The 19,444-nt window shown below is 38.0% G+C and overlaps 1 protein-coding gene across 1 annotated transcript in view; it reads left to right on the forward strand.

The window, feature by feature from the left end:
* Positions 1–19,444, forward strand: part of PCLO (piccolo presynaptic cytomatrix protein) — an 876,537-nt gene that overhangs the window by 423,059 nt on the left and 434,034 nt on the right. The window contains exon 7 of the mRNA XM_053719164.1: positions 9,978–10,526. Coding sequence (XP_053575139.1) covers positions 9,978–10,526 — 549 coding nt within the window. The remainder of the gene's footprint in view (positions 1–9,977; positions 10,527–19,444) is intronic.

Consider the following 19,444-nt stretch of genomic DNA (forward strand, 5'->3'; position numbering starts at 1 on the left):
ATTTACTTTGTGTCTGAGATTAAATATTTACTATACATGTATTTTTAACGTGTTTATATATCTCTGTCCAGATTTTTCCCTCCAGTCATAATTTCCACTCTGACATTGAAGAATGCATCCAATTTTCTCTGCAATAATTCAATGAAATTAGTTATAGGTCCACTTTCAATTGAGGTTTAAAAAATAAATAAATCTTCTACCAGCTTCAACCTTATTTGGACACCCTTTAGCTCATAATAAAAAAAACAATACAAATACAGTGAACATGTATGTATTTTTATTAATTATCCATAAAACTTCCAGTGTTTTTTTGTGTTTACATTTGGATTATACAACTACATAAACATCAGACAGATCTGAGTATTTTGTTGCCCTTCAAATCTATTATATTGTACAATCTATTGGGAATGCGGACAGGAGAAAATCAATTAAATGCTTTGCCCAGTTTAAGAAGATCCTAAATTATTTCAATCTTAGTTTGATTCCTTTGAATTTCAAATGTACTAATGATATTTTATTCCAACATTTTGTATCATGAATATGAAAGAAAAGCATTTAATCTTGTTGGGAATAAAATTTGCCCAGATCGGAAGCCCTACAGCTGTCAGGCAGTGAGGCATGCGGAAATAGCATGGTCTTGCTGCTGGAAGCTCCTGCAACACCGAACTTACATGGCATGGCGGCCATCATAAAGGGGTGACAATATCTTGATTTATAGTTGGTGATTTTTAAATGCTTTAAAATAATTCCAACAGACATGATATGTATAAATAAAACAGGGGAAATATTAACAGTTTAAAAAAAATGTCCTCTTTAATTAAAAGAAATGTAAACGTTTATATATAATGATTTCACACAAAATAAAATTATTATTGATTTTGACGGATTTTAGATTTGTCAGCAAAACAATTTATGGCCTCCATTTATTAAAGGCCTAAGGGAAAATTTGTCCGCCTGGCATCATGGCAAGCAGGCAGTATTAACATTGCACAAGCAATTGCTTATGCAACTGTATTTCCTGCTCCTTGTGCAATTAGTTACAGGGCTTGTCAATCCTAAGTAATATAATCATAAATCAATCAAGTAGTAAGTTCTTAACTAGCCTTCTAGCATGAACCTGAAACACTCAGGCTCAAAGCTGCATCCACAGATTCATAGATGCAGCAGTATGTATTTATCATCTTTTATTGATTTTTTTTTCACACTTTGAAATAATAGATGACAAAACATTAAAATGAGATGTACATACACAGTTGGTTTCCTGATAAACTATATAAGCTATTTGTATTTTGAAGACTATGGCCCACATGCATTATAAGGCGAGCAGGCAAGCTTGAGAAGTTGTCCGCTCGACTTCACAGCATACGGCAGCGGATTCTCTTTGTCCGATGCCCGAATTTATCAAGTGAGTGTGTAAAGCCTCTTCGACCAATCGCATGAGAGAAGCGCCTGTCAATAAACCCGAGCGAGCTAGGGGTGATTTCTCTCTTCCACCACAGAGGGGGTGAAGAGGGTAAGAACTTGAACCTGCCCCGCAGGTCTCCGGAGCAGATTATGCTACTTTGTACATGAAGCCCTAAATGCTAAGACAGAAAATTAGGTTACCCTTCCTTGAAATGCAATATGTATAAAGCTGTATGAAAAGTAGCCTGTCGTACTGCAACCATATACGTATGCGAGCAGCTTGTGTGTGTTAGAGTTCACACACTCCCCTTGGGGCAGACGGGCTATGATGTTTAATTCATTTGCTGCAGGGATTAAAAGACATGAAACAGTTTGAGACTCTACAGTAAAATGTTTAATCAATGCATGAGAAAAAATGCACTTCATTCTATTACTTATAGTGCCTCTTTTTCTTGTAGTATAACTAAAAAGTGTCGGTTTTTCAATCCTAATATTTCATACACCTTTACTAACAAAATGACAGGAACAATCCTTGTCTAGTCACAAGTCTGGATTTGCTCTAAATAAGGCAAATGATGGGAGGGATATTTCACTGACAAAACACCTGCAGCAAAAAAGGTGTTAATGTATTTAAAACGTTTTAGCACTCTACTGGTATGTTACAAGTTTGTGTCCTATTTAAACATCAGACACGTAGAGATATTTTTTAAGAGATATAACACCAAATTAATTTTATGATTGAGATAGATCATATATATATATATATTTTTTATATATCTTTCTTTATTAACCAATTCAGTATACAGTTCCAATAACAGAAATAATGGAAAAACAAAATACAATAGCAACAGGAAACCCTGTAAATACAGTACATTCATCGGAAAAATAGCGACATTGTCATACATGTAACTTAACCGTATAGAACAGGCTAAACCAAACATTTGTAAATATGTCCTCATTACGTTGAAAATCAGCCTGAAACTAAACAGAGATAAAGATATTACAATTATTGACACCTGTGCATTCATCTGTAGAGGCAATAATTAGCGCTATAACTTAAATTGCATACCGAATGGTAATTTTCTTAGAACATTAAAATAACATAATGACGACAACAACAAAAAACAAAACCAAAAAAAAATTCCACTCTCCTCTCTCCCTCCCCCCCTGCCCCATGATTGTTATTAGGCAAGGTGTTCCATGTAAATTGTGCCCCTAAAAGGCATAATTATCTCCCTCTGTACTGCTTCAGGGAGGCTGACAATTATACTTTTCCACTTGAAGGAAAATTGCTTGACTTGTACCTCTGAGTTAACTGAGGTATCAATTTGCTCCAATATTATTTGATTTTTGAGTTTTTTTTATAAATTCCTTCAAGCTTGGGTTTTTTTTAGATTTCCAATATTTCAAAATTAAGAGTCTTCCTGTAATAATTATAATATTCAATTGACGATTGTTTTTAAGCAATGACTCTTCTTGATTAATAAGAAAGAAAACATTTTTGTCTATTATTTGGAGATTGCATTGATTGATTTTGCTAACCCAGTTACTTATTTCTTCTGTTATGTGTGATCAGTCCACGGGTCATCATTACTTCTGGGATATAACTCCTCCCCAACAGGAAATGCAAGAGGATTCACCCAGCAGAGCTGCATATAGCTCCTCCCCTCTACGTCAGTCCCAGTCATTCTCTTGCACCCAACGACTAGATAGGATGTGTGAGAGGACTATGGTGATTATACTTAGTTTTTATGACTTCAATCAAAAGTTTGTTATTTTAAAATAGCACCGGAGCGTGTTATTACTTCTCTGGCAGAGTTTGAGGAAGAATCTGACAGAGATTTTTTACTATGATTTTAACCGGAGTCGTTAAGATCATATTGCTGTTCTCGACCATCTGAGGGAGGTAAAGGCTTCAGATCAGGGGACAGCGGGCAGATGAATCTGCATTGAGGTATGTGGCAGTTTTTATTTTCTGAATGGAATTGATGAGAAAAGCCTGCCATACCGTTAAAATGACATGTATGTATACACTTCAGTATTCTGGGGATGGTATTTCACCGGAACTACTGTGTTAAAGGTCACTAATCCTTTTAATAACTATTCTCATGTTAAACGTTTTTGCTGGAATGTAGAATCGTTTACATTGCTGAGGTACTGTGTGAATAAATATTTGGGCATTATTTTCCACTTGGCAGTTTTCTGCTTTAATTGTGACAGTTTCGTTTCTCTTCACTGCTGTGTGGGAGAGGGAGGGGCCGTTTTTGGCGCTCTTTGCTACGCATCAAAAAATTCCAGTCAGCTACTTTTATATTTCCTGCATGATCCGGTTCATCTCTGACAGATCTCAGGGGTCTTCAAACTTCTTTGAAGGGAGGTAAATTCTCTCAGCAGAGCTGTGAGAATTCTTATAGTGACTGTGTATAAAAAACGTTGTTTTGTTTTCTTATGTACAAATTTAATTAGTGTTGTTTTTTTTTACTAATGGGAACAAACCTTTGCTAAAAGTTGTGTTGTTTTAAAGTTTGATGCAATAACTGTTTTTCAGTTCATTATTTCAACTGTCATTTAATCGTTAGTACCTCTTTGAGGCACAGTGCGTTTTTTTGCTAAAAAAGATTATAACCAAGTTGTAAGTTTTTTTTGCTAGTGTGTTAAACATGTCTGACTCAGAGGAAGATATCTGTGTCATTTGTTCCAATGCCAAGGTGGAGCCCAATAGAAATTTATGTACTAACTGTATTGATGCTACTTTAAATAAAAGTCAATCTGTACAATGTGAACAAATTTCACCAAACAGCGAGGGGAGAGTTATGCCGACTAACTCGCCTCACGCGACAGTACCTGCATCTCCCGCCCGGGAGGTGCGTGATATTTTGGCGCCTAGTACATCTGGGCGGCCATTACAGATAACATTACAAGATATGGCTACTGTTATGACTGAAGTTTTGTCTAAATTACCTGAACTAAGAGGCAAGCGTGATCACTCTGGGGTGAGAACAGAGTGCGCTGACAATGCTAGGGCCATGTCTGATACTGCGTCACAGCTCGCAGAGCATGAGGACGGAGAGCTTCATTCTGTGGGTGACGGTTCTGATCCAAACAGATTGGACTCAGATATTTCAAATTTTAAATTTAAATTGGAGAACCTCCGTGTACTACTAGGGGAGGTCTTAGCAGCTCTCAACGATTGTAACACTGTTGCAATACCAGAGAAACTGTGTAGGTTGGATAAATACTTTGCGGTACCGGCGAGTACTGACGTTTTTCCTATACCTAAGAGACTAACTGAAATTGTTACTAAGGAGTGGGATAGACCCGGTGTGCCGTTCTCACCCCCTCCAATATTTAGAAAGATGTTTCCAATAGACGCCACAACTCGGGACTTATGGCAAACGGTCCCCAAGGTGGAGGGAGCAGTTTCTACTTTAGCTAAGCGTACCACTATCCCGGTGGAGGATAGCTGTGCTTTCTCAGATCCAATGGATAAAAAATTAGAGGGTTACCTTAAGAAAATGTTTGTTCAACAAGGTTTTATATTACAACCCCTTGCATGTATCGCGCCGATTACGGCTGCGGCAGCATTTTGGATTGAGTCGCTTGAAGAGAACCTTAGTTCCTCTACGCTAGACGACATTACGGACAGGCTTAGAGTCCTTAAACTAGCTAATTCTTTCATTTCGGAGGCCGTAGTACATTTAACCAAACTTACGGCTAAGAACTCAGGATTCGCCATACAGGCACGCAGGGCACTGTGGCTAAAATCCTGGTCAGCTGATGTTACTTCTAAGTCCAAATTACTTAATATACCTTTCAAGGGGCAGTCCTTATTCGGGCCCGGTTTGAAAGAAATTATCGCTGACATTACGGGAGGTAAGGGCCACGCCCTACCTCAAGACAAGGCCAAAGCTAAGGCTAGACAGTCTAATTTTCGTCCCTTTCGGAATTTCAAAACAGGAGCAGCATCAACCTCCACTGCACCAAAACAGGAAGGAGCTGTTGCTCGTTACAGGCAAGGCTGGAAGCCTAACCAGTCCTGGAACAAAAGCAAGCAGGCCAGGAAACCTGCTGCTGCCCCAAAGACAGCATGAACCGAGAGCCCCCGATCCGGGACCGGATCTAGTAGGGGGCAGACTCTCTCTCTTCGCCCAGGCCTGGGCAAGAGATGTTCAGGATCCCTGGGCACTAGAGATCATATCTCAGGGATACCTTCTAGACTTCAAATTATCTCCCCCAAGAGGGAGATTTCATCTGTCAAGGTTGTCAACAAACCAGATAAAGAAAGAAGCGTTTCTACGCTGCGTACAAGATCTGTTAACAATGGGAGTGATCCATCCGGTTCCGTGGTCGGAACAAGGACAAGGGTTATACTCAAACCTGTTTGTGGTTCCCAAAAAAGAGGGAACTTTCAGGCCAATCTTAGATTTAAAGACTCTAAACAAATTCCTAAGAGTTCCATCGTTCAAAATGGAAACTATTCGGACAATCTTACCCATGATCCAAGAGGGTCAGTACATGACCACAGTGGATTTAAAGGATGCTTACCTTCACATACCGATCCACAAAGATCATCACCGGTATCTAAGGTTTGCCTTCTTAGACAGGCACTACCAGTTTGTAGCTCTTCCATTCGGATTGGCTACGGCTCCAAGAATCTTCACAAAGGTTCTGGGTGCCCTTCTAGCGGTACTAAGACCGCGAGGGATTTCGGTAGCTCCGTACCTAGACGACATTCTAATACAAGCTTCAAGCTTTCAAACTGCCAAGTCTCATACAGAGTTAGTTCTGGCATTTCTAAGGTCGCATGGATGGAAAGTGAACGAAAAGAAGAGTTCTCTCTTTCCTCTCACAAGAGTTCCATTCTTGGGGACTCTTATAGATTCTGTAGAAATGAAGATTTACCTGACAGAAGACAGGTTAACAAAACTTCAAAATGCATGCCGCGTCCTTCATTCCATTCAACACCCGTCAGTAGCTCAATGCATGGAGGTGATCGGCTTAATGGTAGCGGCAATGGACATAGTACCTTTTGCACGCCTACACCTCAGACCGCTGCAATTATGCATGCTAAGTCAGTGGAATGGGGATTACTCAGATTTGTCCCCTACTCTGAATCTGAATCAAGAGACCAGAAATTCTCTTCTATGGTGGCTTCATCGGCCACACCTGTCCAGGGGGATGCCATTCAGCAGGCCAGACTGGACAATTGTAACAACAGACGCCAGCCTACTAGGTTGGGGCGCTGTCTGGAATTCTCTGAAGGCTCAGGGACTATGGAATCAGGAGGAGAGTCTCCTTCCAATAAACATTCTGGAATTGAGAGCAGTTCTCAATGCCCTTCTGGCTTGGCCCCAGTTAATAACTCGGGGGTTCATCAGGTTTCAGTCGGACAACATCACGACTGTAGCTTACATCAACCATCAGGGAGGGACAAGAAGCTCCCTAGCAATGATGGAAGTATCAAAGATAATTCGCTGGGCAGAGTCTCACTCTTGCCACCTGTCAGCAATCCACATCCCGGGAGTGGAGAACTGGGAGGCGGATTTCTTGAGTCGCCAGACTCTTCATCCGGGGGAGTGGGAACTTCATCCGGAGGTCTTTGCCCAAATACTTCGACGTTGGGGCAAACCAGAGATAGATCTCATGGCGTCTCGCCAGAACGCCAAACTTCCTCGCTACGGGTCCAGATCCAGGGATCCGGGAGCAGTTCTGATAGATGCTTTGACAGCACCTTGGAACTTCAGGATGGCTTATGTGTTTCCACCCTTCCCGCTGCTTCCTCGATTGATTGCCAAAATCAAACAGGAGAGAGCATCAGTAATTCTAATAGCACCTGCTTGGCCACGCAGGACTTGGTATGCAGATCTAGTGGACATGTCATCCTGTCCGCCTTGGTCTCTACCTCTAAGACAGGACCTTCTGATACAGGGTCCTTTCAAACATCAAAATCTAACTTCTCTGAAGCTGACTGCTTGGAAATTGAACGCTTGATTTTATCAAAACGTGGTTTTTCTGAGTCGGTTATTGATACCCTGATTCAGGCTAGGAAGCCTGTTACCAGAAGGATTTACCATAAAATATGGCGGAAATACCTATACTGGTGCGAATCCAAAGGTTACTCCTGGAGTAAGGTTAGGATCGCTAGGATATTGTCTTTTCTACAAGAAGGTTTAGAAAAGGGTTTATCAGCTAGTTCATTAAAGGGACAGATTTCAGCTCTGTCCATCTTGTTACACAGACGTCTGTCAGAAAATCCAGACGTCCAGTCCTTTTGTCAGGCTTTAGCTAGGATCAAGCCTGTGTTTAAAGCTGTTGCTCCACCATGGAGTTTAAACTTAGTTCTTAACGTTTTACAGGGTGTTCCGTTTGAACCCCTTCATTCCATTGATATAAAAATGTTATCTTGGAAAGTTCTGTTTTTAATGGCTATTTCCTCGGCTCGAAGAGTCTCTGAGTTATCAGCCTTACATTGTGATTCCCCTTATCTGATTTTTCACTCAGACAAGGTAGTTCTGCGTACTAAACCTGGGTTCTTACCTAAGGTAGTCACTAACAGGAACATCAATCAAGAGATTGTTGTCCCATCCTTGTGTCCAAATCCTTCTTCAAAGAAGGAACGTCTTTTACACAATCTGGATGTAGTTCGTGCCCTCAAGTTCTACTTGCAGGCAACTAAAGATTTTCGCCAAACTTCTTCCTTGTTTGTCGTTTACTCTGGACAGAGGAGAGGTCAAAAAGCTTCTGCTACCTCTCTCTCTTTTTGGCTTCGTAGCATAATACGTTTAGCCTATGAGACTGCTGGACAGCAGCCTCCTGAAAGAATTACAGCTCACTCCACTAGAGCTGTGGCTTCCACTTGGGCCTTTAAGAATGAGGCCTCTGTTGAACAGATTTGCAAGGCTGCAACTTGGTCTTCGCTTCATACTTTTTCCAAATTTTACAAATTTGACACTTTTGCTTCTTCGGAGGCTATTTTTGGGAGAAAGGTTCTTCAGGCAGTGGTTCCTTCTGTATAATGAGCCTGCCTATCCCTCCCGTCATCCGTGTACTTTTGCTTTGGTATTGGTATCCCAGAAGTAATGATGACCCGTGGACTGATCACACATAACAGAAGAAAACATAATTTATGCTTACCTGATAAATTCCTTTCTTCTGTTGTGTGATCAGTCCACGGCCCGCCCTGTTTTAAGGCAGGTAAATATCTTTTAAATTATACTCCAGTCACCACTTCACCCTTGGTTACTCCTTTCTCGTTGATTCTTGGTCGAATGACTGGGACTGACGTAGAGGGGAGGAGCTATATGCAGCTCTGCTGGGTGAATCCTCTTGCATTTCCTGTTGGGGAGGAGTTATATCCCAGAAGTAATGATGACCCGTGGACTGATCACACAACAGAAGAAAGGAATTTATCAGGTAAGCATAAATTATGTTTTTATACCAAAACTTTTTAATTTTATGACAATTCCAAAAGCAGCGGTCTAAGTCTGCGTTAATGTTCTTACATTTTTGACAATGTGCCAGAGTTTTATCCCACTTAGCCTTCACCTGCGGCGTGATATATATTCTGTTTATAAGTTTAGTGTGTGTTTCCCTCCATGAGGAGGAAATTGTTTCTCTATCTATAAGATTAAAACTATATATGCTCTATAGATAGAGCATATAATTTTAAACAACTTTCCAATTTACTTCAAATATGAAATTTGCTTCATTCTCTCTGTATTCTTTGTTGAATACTGAGACCAAGCTGAATACTTCAGGTGAGCCAATGACAAGAGGCATATATGCGCAGCCACCGATCAGCAGCTAGCTCCTGGTAAGTCATTGCTACTCCTCAGACTACCTAGGTATGCTTTTCAACATAGGATACAAAGAGAATTAAGCAAATTTAATAATATGCAAGAAGTACGCTGTTATTTTCAATTGCATGTTCTTTATTAAAGGGACAGTCAAGTCCAAAAAAACTTTCATGATTTAAATAGGTCCTGTCATTTTAAACAACTTCCCAATTTACTTTTTTCACCAATTTTGCTTTGTTCTTTTGGTATTCTTAGTTGGAAGATAAAACTAGGAGGTTAATATGCTAATTTTATAGACATTGAAGACTGCCTCTAATCTGAATGCATTTTAACCACTAGAGGGCATTAGTTCATGTGTTTCATATAGATAACATTGAGCTCATGCACGTGAAGTGACCTAGGAGTGAGCACTGATTGGCTAAAATGCAAGTCATTTAAAAAAAACTGAAATAAGAGGGCAGTCAGCAGAAGATTAGATACAAGGTAATTACAGAGATAAAAAGTGTATTAATATAACAGTGTTGGTTATGCAAAACTGAGGAATGGGTAATAAAGGGATTATCTATCTTTTAAACAACAACAATTCTGGTGGTGACTGTCCCTTTAACCGTGAGATTTTACTTTTGACTTTACTATCATGTTAACAGAAAATCGCCTGTTTTTGATTTGAGATTGATGTGCATATATTGTTTAGAAGTCTACATAATATAATCATGTTTTTATTTTTGTCTTTATGAATAATTGCTAACACATATTGATTTTCCTCTTTCTATACAGGTTAAGGAATGGCTTTGCTTAACTTGTCAGACAAACAGAGCAATGTCAGAACAACTTGGAAATAAAAACCAGATCCCACCCTCACTGGGAATATCTTTAAAGTCATCTCCAAAGAAAGACACTTCTTTACCTGTTAAGACAAAAGAAAATATCACTGATCAAGCAATAAAAAAGGAAGTGCCTATAGTTCCAGATGGAAAAACAACCATAATAGCTGCACATGTTGACCAAGAAACAATTCAAGAAAATAAAATGGGAGTTATTAAAAGCATAGCTGAAGATCTAAAGAAATCTCTGAGCCCAGGAACTGTAGATGGGCTTCCTGTAAAAGAACAAAAAGATGAACTGATAAAAGATATTGCTCTGGTGTCAAAAGATAGGACAGAAACCATTATACAAGCAGAGGAAAAAAAGATATTGCCAAAACATGATTTGATGATTGATCTTGCCGCAGTGATGCTAAAGGATGTTAACGAGGGAGAAGCCGATGGGTTTGGCAGATCTGAAGCAAGTCAACTCACCAATCAGGACATTGCAAAAGAAAAGACTGTAAGTAATACTCATTTCTGGCAAAACAATTTATCAAAATATTTATTTTTCTTCAGCCATCCTTAAAAAAAATTAAAATAAAAATTATGTAACTATCCACCATTATTGGAAGTAATTGAGGGGACCCTCTTTGCCAGAATGGCTGGACTCCTAAGCATTCTTTATAGAGAAGCTAAATTAACGTTTCAGCTTTATTTTGGGCTGTCCATAACAATTAGTTCACCAATTGTGTCAAAACATTTCACATTCATATTAACACTATTCAGTGTGTTCTAGCTAAATATTCATGAATGTATTGTGATGCTGGGAATCGGATTGATAAAAACATGCTATTTCCTCTCTTCCTCAGGTAGTAAAGCAGGTTATTAAACAATATATATACACATATACATATACAGGTATATATATTTCTACCATTCTAGTAGTAACAACTATTCATATACTTCCACACTGCATTTCATTTTAACTTTTTTGTAAAACTGATGCTCCTGAGCTGGAAAAGAAACAATTGCAAACAAAAGCAGTTAGAATTCTCTCAGCCAGTAAACAATCAGGACTTAAGGCCCACAGATGCAATTTGTGTTAGCTTCAAAATCATTACCTCATTACTCACTTATTATTGACCTATAACTGTGTTTTACAGTTATTAAATATATAAACCTCCATCACAAATCTTTCTAATATCGGCTTCCAATATTGAGGTTTCTGTTGATATTTGCTGATTTAGCAGACAAAGGTCTCTAGTCACAAAAGATTTAATGGAAAACCTCCCAAATAAAGCCAGATTACGAGTTGAGCACTAACAGTTAAGTGTGAGCGAAAAAGGGGTTTATCGCTGGTGTTTGCACGCATCAGGTTATTTGCTCGTATTGCAAGTTGAACGTAAACATGATTGCTTGAGCAATTAAAGTAAACGCTCGTTGGGCTAGTGCATCCTCAGAGCTCTGGTTAACTGTTTCGTAAAACAAAAAAGTGTCACAAACACATCAAAAATACATTTCAAAGTACACTTACACTCATAATAACACCATCTAATAAAAAATATTTTTAAAAAAATGCACAAAAAGTTATATATGATTATATTTAGATATATACATATATATATATATCTATCTGTTTAAAAATACTTAAAACATATTCCCCTATTTAAAGAACATTGGAATGTGAAATATTTACAATACATACAGTTAAACACTTTATTAAATATGAATATTGTATAAATATGATTTCTCATGTTTTCACACACACACACATATAAATATATATATATATATATATATATATATATATATATGTATATATATATATACACACACACATATAAATATATATATATACACACACACATATAAATATATATATATACACACACACATATTTTTATGTGTATATATGTTAAGTGTATCATATTTCCAGGTAATCATAGGATTACCCAGGTAAAACGGACATTACCTAAGTGGCTATGGGGGAAGCCCAATGTACTGTAATTCCCCCATCTAAACTTTTTTTGCATCCGCCTGGGGGGTTGAAGGGGGGAACCCCGCCGATCTTCTGGCATCCACACCAAGTGAACCTTGGAGAATGAGGTTTACAAGGGAGGCAAAAAAGATAGTGTAGATGGGGGGAATTACAGTACATCGTATATATGTTTGTATGATGCAGTGACTCAATGAAGCTCATGCACTCTGATGGGATTTATGCTCTTACATCGGGCTTTATCCACAACAGCCGCTTGGGTAATGTCCGTTTTACCCAGGTAATCCTAGGATTACCCATTGTCTGACTTTATCCATAACATATATATTTGTAAGTACATACATATACATATTTAAACATATATGTTTTTTATCTCAATGTTAAAGCCCTTTGTTTGCTTTATTTTTTTTAAACCACAGAGACCTCATATCTTTTTTTTTATTTTTATTAGACAGTGTTATTATGAGAGTAACTGTACTTTTAAATGTACTTTTGATGTGTTTTGTGCAATTTTTATGACTCGCGTAACAGTTAACTAGAGCTCGGAAGTCATGCTATCCTGGCACAAGTTAAATTCAATTGCGTTTAAGCAAACGCATTTACCTTCAACTTGTAATATGTACGCCACTTCTGATATGAGCAAAGAACAGAGATAAACCCCTTTTTGCTTGCACTCCACTATTAATTTGAATTTCATTTGCATATAGACATGCTGGGTACCCAAGGCCAGTTTACAAGCGGGTTAGTGCAGCTTTTACAGGTTGAAAGTAATGTTTGGGTGCGAACAAAAGCTGATGCATTCTAACTTCAGGACATTGAAAATCACGACCACGCTAACATCTCTCCATAGACTTCAATGGAGAGCACAAACTGGAAAAAAATTAACACTTATCGCTCAATCGCTTACCCAACAGGAGTTAAAATACTGCACTAACCTGAAGATAAATAAGAATATTTAATAATCCAATGTTTTTCACATAGAATAAAATGTTCTCTTTATTTTTAAATATATATAATATATATATATATATATACACACACATATGGTAAAATACATATCTATACCTATATATCTATATAAATATATTGTCAGTGCCTGCCAGTCTCAGGAAAGGTGTGAGTAACCATACAGGAGTTGTCAGGAGGTACTTAAGGGCTATCAGTATACATAGGGGCAATAGTTATTCCTACATTGTTAAAAATGTAAGTGTCTGAGGGAGTGTAAACATAGTGTAGAGGGCTCTCTACCAAGGTGTCATTGCATACTTTATTACAAAATGGAACACAATGACTCTTTACCCACTGATATCTTTATAGAGGAGTCAGTTTCTGGTATTTCACTGTCTACATACAGTATCTCACAAAAATGAGTACACCCCTCACATTTTTGTAAATATTTTATTATATCTTTTCATGTGACAACACTGAGGAAATTACACTTTGCTACAATGTAAAGTAGTGAGTGTACAGCCTGTATAAAAGTGTAAATTTGCTGTCTTCTCAAAATAACTCAACACATAGCCATTAATGTCTAAACTGTTGGCAACAAAAGTGAGTAATGTGAGTGGAAATGTCCAAATTGGGCCCAAAGAGTCAATATTTTGTGTGGCCACCATTATTTCCCAGCACTGCCTTAACCTTCTTGCGCCAGAGCTTCACAGGTTGCCACTGGAGTCCTCTTCCACTCCTCCATGACAACATCACGGAGCTGGTGGATGTTAGAGACCTTGCGCTCCCCTACCTTCTGCTTAAGGATGCCCCACAGATGCTTAATAGGGTTTAGGCATGGAGACATGCTTGGCCAGTCCATCACATTTACCCTCAGATTCTTTAGCAAGGCACTGGAGGTGTGTTTGGGGTCTTTATCATGTTGGAATACTGCCCTGCGGTCCAGTCTCTGAAGGGAGGGGATCATGCTCTGCTTCAGTATGTCACAGTACATGTTGGCATTCATGGTTCCCTCAATGAACTGTAGCTCCCCAGTGCTGGCAGCACTCATGCAGGCCCAGACCATGACACTCCCACCACCATGCTTGACTGTAGGCAAGACGCACTTGTCTTTGTACTCCTCACCTGGCTGCCACCACACACGCTTGACACCATCTGAACCAAATAAGTTTATCTTGGTCTCATTGGAACACAGGACATGGTTCCAGTAACCCATGTCCTTAGTCTGCTTGTCTTCAGCTAACTGTTTGCAGGCTTTCTTGTGCATCATCTTTTGAAGAGGCTTTCTTCTGGGACGACAGCCATGCAGACCAATTTGATGCAGTGTGCAGGGTATGGTCTGAGCACTGACAGGCTTACTGCCCACCCCTTCAACCTCTCCAGCAATGCTGACAGCACTCATATGTCTATTTCCCAAAGACAACCTCTGGATATGATGCTGAGCATGTGCACTTAACTTCTTTGGTTGACCATGACAAGGCCTATTCTGAGTGAAACCTGTCCTGTGAAACCACTGTATGGTCTTGCCCACCGTGCTGCAGCTCAGTTTCAGGGTCTTGGCAATCTTCTTATAGCCTAGGCCATCTTTATGTAGAGCAACAATTCTTTTTTTTAGATCCTCAGAGAGTTATTTGCCATGAGGTGCCATATTGAACTTCCAGTGACCAGTATGACAGAGTGTGAGAGTGATAACACCAGATTTAACACACCTGCTCCCCATTCACACCTGAGACCTTGTAACACTAACAAGTCACATGACACCGGGGAGGGAAAATGGCTAATTGGACCCAATTTGGACATTTCCACTTAGGGGTGTACTCACTTTTGTTGCCAACGGTTTAGACATTAATGGCTGTGTGTTGAGTTATTTTGAGGGGACAGCAAATTTACACTGTTATACAGGCTGTATACTCACTAGTTTCCATTGCTGCAAAGTGTCATTTCTCCAGTGTTGTCACATGAAAAGATAAATTAAAATATTTACAAAAATGTGAAGGGTGTACTCACATTTGTGAGATACTGTATATGTTTATTTTGCAAATCTGTTCCAGTATGCCAGGTCAATCAAATCTGTGAGGATTGAATACCTCGGATTTTGCATGCAAACCAGCTGCAGCCATCCACTTTTTAGTGGGAAGTTTGCCCAATACTTGCCACTCAGGGGGAAACTAATGTTTTTACTCCTGAATTTAAAAATAGCATTGTGACAGATTCCGGCTACCCCAACTGGGTAGCTCCGCCAAAGGATCCTCCCAATACCTGGAACCTGCCGATATGTAACGGAGAAAGAGATTCTAGCAGAACCCACCCATATAACTAGACAGACTAACATTCAGGTGAAAATACGAAGTACCCTTTATTGATAAAAACACACAACATTTATACACAAACTCATCTTGATAAGACAGGTTAGTAGTGGCTATGAAGATAACCACTGAAAGGGTACATCTGTAGCACTCAAGAGCTATATTTGAATATGTTATTGTACATTACTAATTCTTGAGACTGAGTTATTACTATTATATTCAGATCTCTAAAGAAACTTTATATCTTTCACGACATGAAAGACATGCAAGGCTATATTATATAAAAAAAAATTAAGTTAGGTACCAACTTTATTTTTAATTTCAATTATTATTATTTCACATCAATTCACTATATTGTATAATTCACATAATGCTTATATTTAATATTTTTTATAGATATAAAAAAATCTCTTCAGCAAATTCAACAAGAATCTTTTCACATTAGTTAATCTAATCATTTGTTCTAGTCACAATATCACCACACATTCAACTTTTCACACAACTTTCATACACAATTACTCTTAAGTTCACTTCCATACACATATACTTAATTCAGGGAATACTTCATTAATTACCTAAATTGAGAATATTCTATTAATTATTGAGACAAACACATGAATTTAATATTTTATTAATTTATTAGATGATGCATACACAGAATTGATTTCTACATAACGAAATTCTGATACAATATTATATTATATTAATTACATTACACCAACAGTCCAATACGTGACAATCGTCAGAAAATAATAAGACCATTATTACAAATTCAGTTATGTCACACAAAAACAGGCTAAGTAACAAACTTTAGATTCAGATATCATAGTGTTGAATAAGACACTTCAACAGTTTGTGCCTACAATACCCAGAGTCCTCAGTATTACTCTACCGTAATGACGTTTTTCAAGAGGCGGAGTCTAATTACAAACATAGGTATATAAGGAGATGCCAAACGCTACGATCGCGATAACCCTTTGAGAAAGCCGTGCTAGACGGTGAAACATGTTAGGGACCTAGGGAATTGGTGAGGAGTCAATGCGAACTCCTGTATTTTAGTGGCAGCAATAATTGGTGAACTTAGATTAATTTACACAAACAAGCTTTAGATATATGGGCTATATTGTATGGTGATAATTTAACAGAGAGATAACTCAAAGCAATTAAAACAACCGGATAAGTATTATCAAACTTGCGGCAATAGTGAAAAATAGCTACCGCACATAATGAACGCAAATAGAGACGAACAACCAGCTGATTTATACCACTATGCTTAATTGATTATATGTAAAAAAAACTCTTAACTATTACAACAGTGCATTGCACATTTTATAGTTATGCATAGTGATATTTAAATACTTTATGACTCGATCAAGCAGTTTTGTTATAATTTAACACTGGAAGTGGTAATCATATAACTTTATACTGAACTAAGTAGCCATTTGCTTTATGTGAATGTGAGGTTCAGTTAGATATTGACACACCTTGTGGGGATCTTAATGACAGAATCGGTTACACTTTAAGTAATTTCAAACCAACTGTTGGTTCAATGTTACAGATAAACACAAATTGCAACAATGTGTATTTATTAAACAAACCAACACAAATGATGTCAAATAAAGCAAATTCTGTTAACTGAATGGTGAAATAAACCAAAGGTAATTAATTTACAAACCATAGTAAACATAAGGTACTACATGTAACAAATAAAGCATATTACTTAACAAAGCATACTATTATTTATGCAAGCATTTTATTACTATGTAAAACCTTATGTAAAAAAACTTATTCAACCTAATAATAACACTTTTTTAAGTGTAACATCATATTGCTAGTTAAAGCTAACAACGGATTAACAGCAGAGAACTGCAGACCATAAATAATTGTTGAAATAAACAAAAACATACCATTATCACAAACCACTTAATATACATATGTTTCAAATAAATACAATATCAAGCAAGGGTTTTCATACCCTCATGCAAAATCTGATATATTAAACACACACAATATTAAGTGAGTTGCTATATATTTCTGTGCAGAATCCTACGCATAAAATGTATTCAATCTGATAAAACATTTCTTAAGAGTAGCACTACACCATTAGTGCAAACCAACAACTAACTCATAGTTGAAAACAGCAGATTACAAATTATTGCAGAAACAAAATATGTTATTATTATAAACTACTTAGTATATATGTGAACAGGGAAACAAAGACGGATGTTTAATAAAGGATTCACAACCATATATATTATAGATTGCAATTAAAGAAACATGGTCTGATGTTCAACAAACGATTTTTGCAATAACTGCTGTCCAAACAACTAAGTGTATTATAACACATGATTAGGAAAATCTTTATATAAGAAATATTGGTAGATGTTTAACAAAGGATTAAAGAATTACAGAAACACGGTCTGACGTTCAACAAACAATGTTTGTAACTGCTGTCGAAATAAACAAAGTGTACTACAATATACGATTTATGTTCATATACATAAATGAATATACAAAATTACATAGTGTTTGAGATCAATCAATAGAGTTATATCATTAACCCACTATTTTCCGCCACTTCAGGCACCTAAATATCAGTATTAAATCATAGGACTATAATATAACCTCCAATTATATTAGCTGAAATATGGTAAACCCTGAAGTTATCCAAAAATTTGTGATCCATTATTTTTACTCTCTGAACAAGCTTGTAGTCTATTACTCCAGACATTATTCCAACAAGAAGCCATATTATTGCTTGTGTTTTTAATAAAATTTCTTTCCCGCATATTTTCAGTAGTGTTTGTACAATAAAAGTTAAGTTTTAAAATGAGATATCTTGACTCTGTTTCTTTAGAGATCTGAATATAATAGTAATAACTCAGTCTCAAGAATTAGTAATGTACAATAACATATTCAAATATAGCTCTTGAGTGCTACAGATGTACTCTTTCAGTGGTTATCTTCATAGCCACTACTAACCTGTCAAGTTTAAAATTAGTACATAGCACCATTGACTCAGATTTTGAATCAATTATGATTAACAAATATATGTTAATCATTATATATTGAGTTACTTAGAGCTTTTCAATCTATATTAGTAGTGCCATTGGTCCCTTTCTCTTTTTTCATCTTGATAAGAGCCTTATTAGTCCCTCAAATCTCCCGCCATTCCCGCCCCTCTAAACAGGCTGGTGTCTCCATGTCCTTCCAGTGTCCAGCGGTACATGAATAGTGTGCGTTTGGGGTGATCCCGGGGGAGCGTCAGCACTTCCAGGGTGTTGTTGGAAAGCCCTTGGTCCCCAGCTGCTACAGTTCAAAAAACAACATGATCCATGGCTGGGGGCCGGAGCTGTGGACGACCAAACGTACACTGGGAAGGTCCCTGGGAGGAGGGTGTTAAAGCGGGGTTCGGGATCCCCTGGTTCCCAAGGGAGCTCCCTTCCGGCAATCACCCTGCCTCTTGTCCTTCCCACGGGGTACCAATCTCCAAAAGAGTGGAATCCCAGCTGTCACGGCTAACCGGCAGTTCCATGTGCCCGGCCAGTGTCGTGCGGTGAGGTCAGTGGCTGGTGAGGCACTGGCTAGTATCAGAACTAGAGTGCTGATATATTAGATACAATAATAAATGATACAAACAGAGGGACAAAGAGAAACACAAAGGGACACACACACAGGGAGACACACACACAGGGAGACACACACACATAGGGACACACACACATGGACACACACAGGGACACACACACACAGATGGACTCACACACACAGAGGGATACAAACACAAGGACCAGTATGAGAGAGTGTGAGAGTGATAACACCAAATTTAACACACCTGCTCCCTATTCACACCTGAGACCTTGTAACACTAACAAGTCACATGACACCGGGGAGGGAAAATGGCTAATTGGGCCCAATTTCGACATTTCCACTTAGGGGTGTACTTACTTTTGTTGTCAACGGTTTAGACATTAATGGCTATGTGTTGAGTTATTTTGAGAGGGCAGCAAATTTACACTGTTATACAGGCTATACACTAACTACTTTACATTGCAGCAAAGTGTAATTTCTCCAGTGTTATCACATGAAAAGATAAATTAAAATATTTACAAAAATGTGAGGGGTATACTCACTTTTGTGAGATACTGTATATGTTTATTTTGCAAATCTGTTCCAGTATGCCAGGTC

This window comes from Bombina bombina, chromosome 6, assembly GCF_027579735.1.
Source record: "Bombina bombina isolate aBomBom1 chromosome 6, aBomBom1.pri, whole genome shotgun sequence".
Taxonomy (NCBI): Eukaryota; Metazoa; Chordata; class Amphibia; order Anura; family Bombinatoridae; genus Bombina; species Bombina bombina.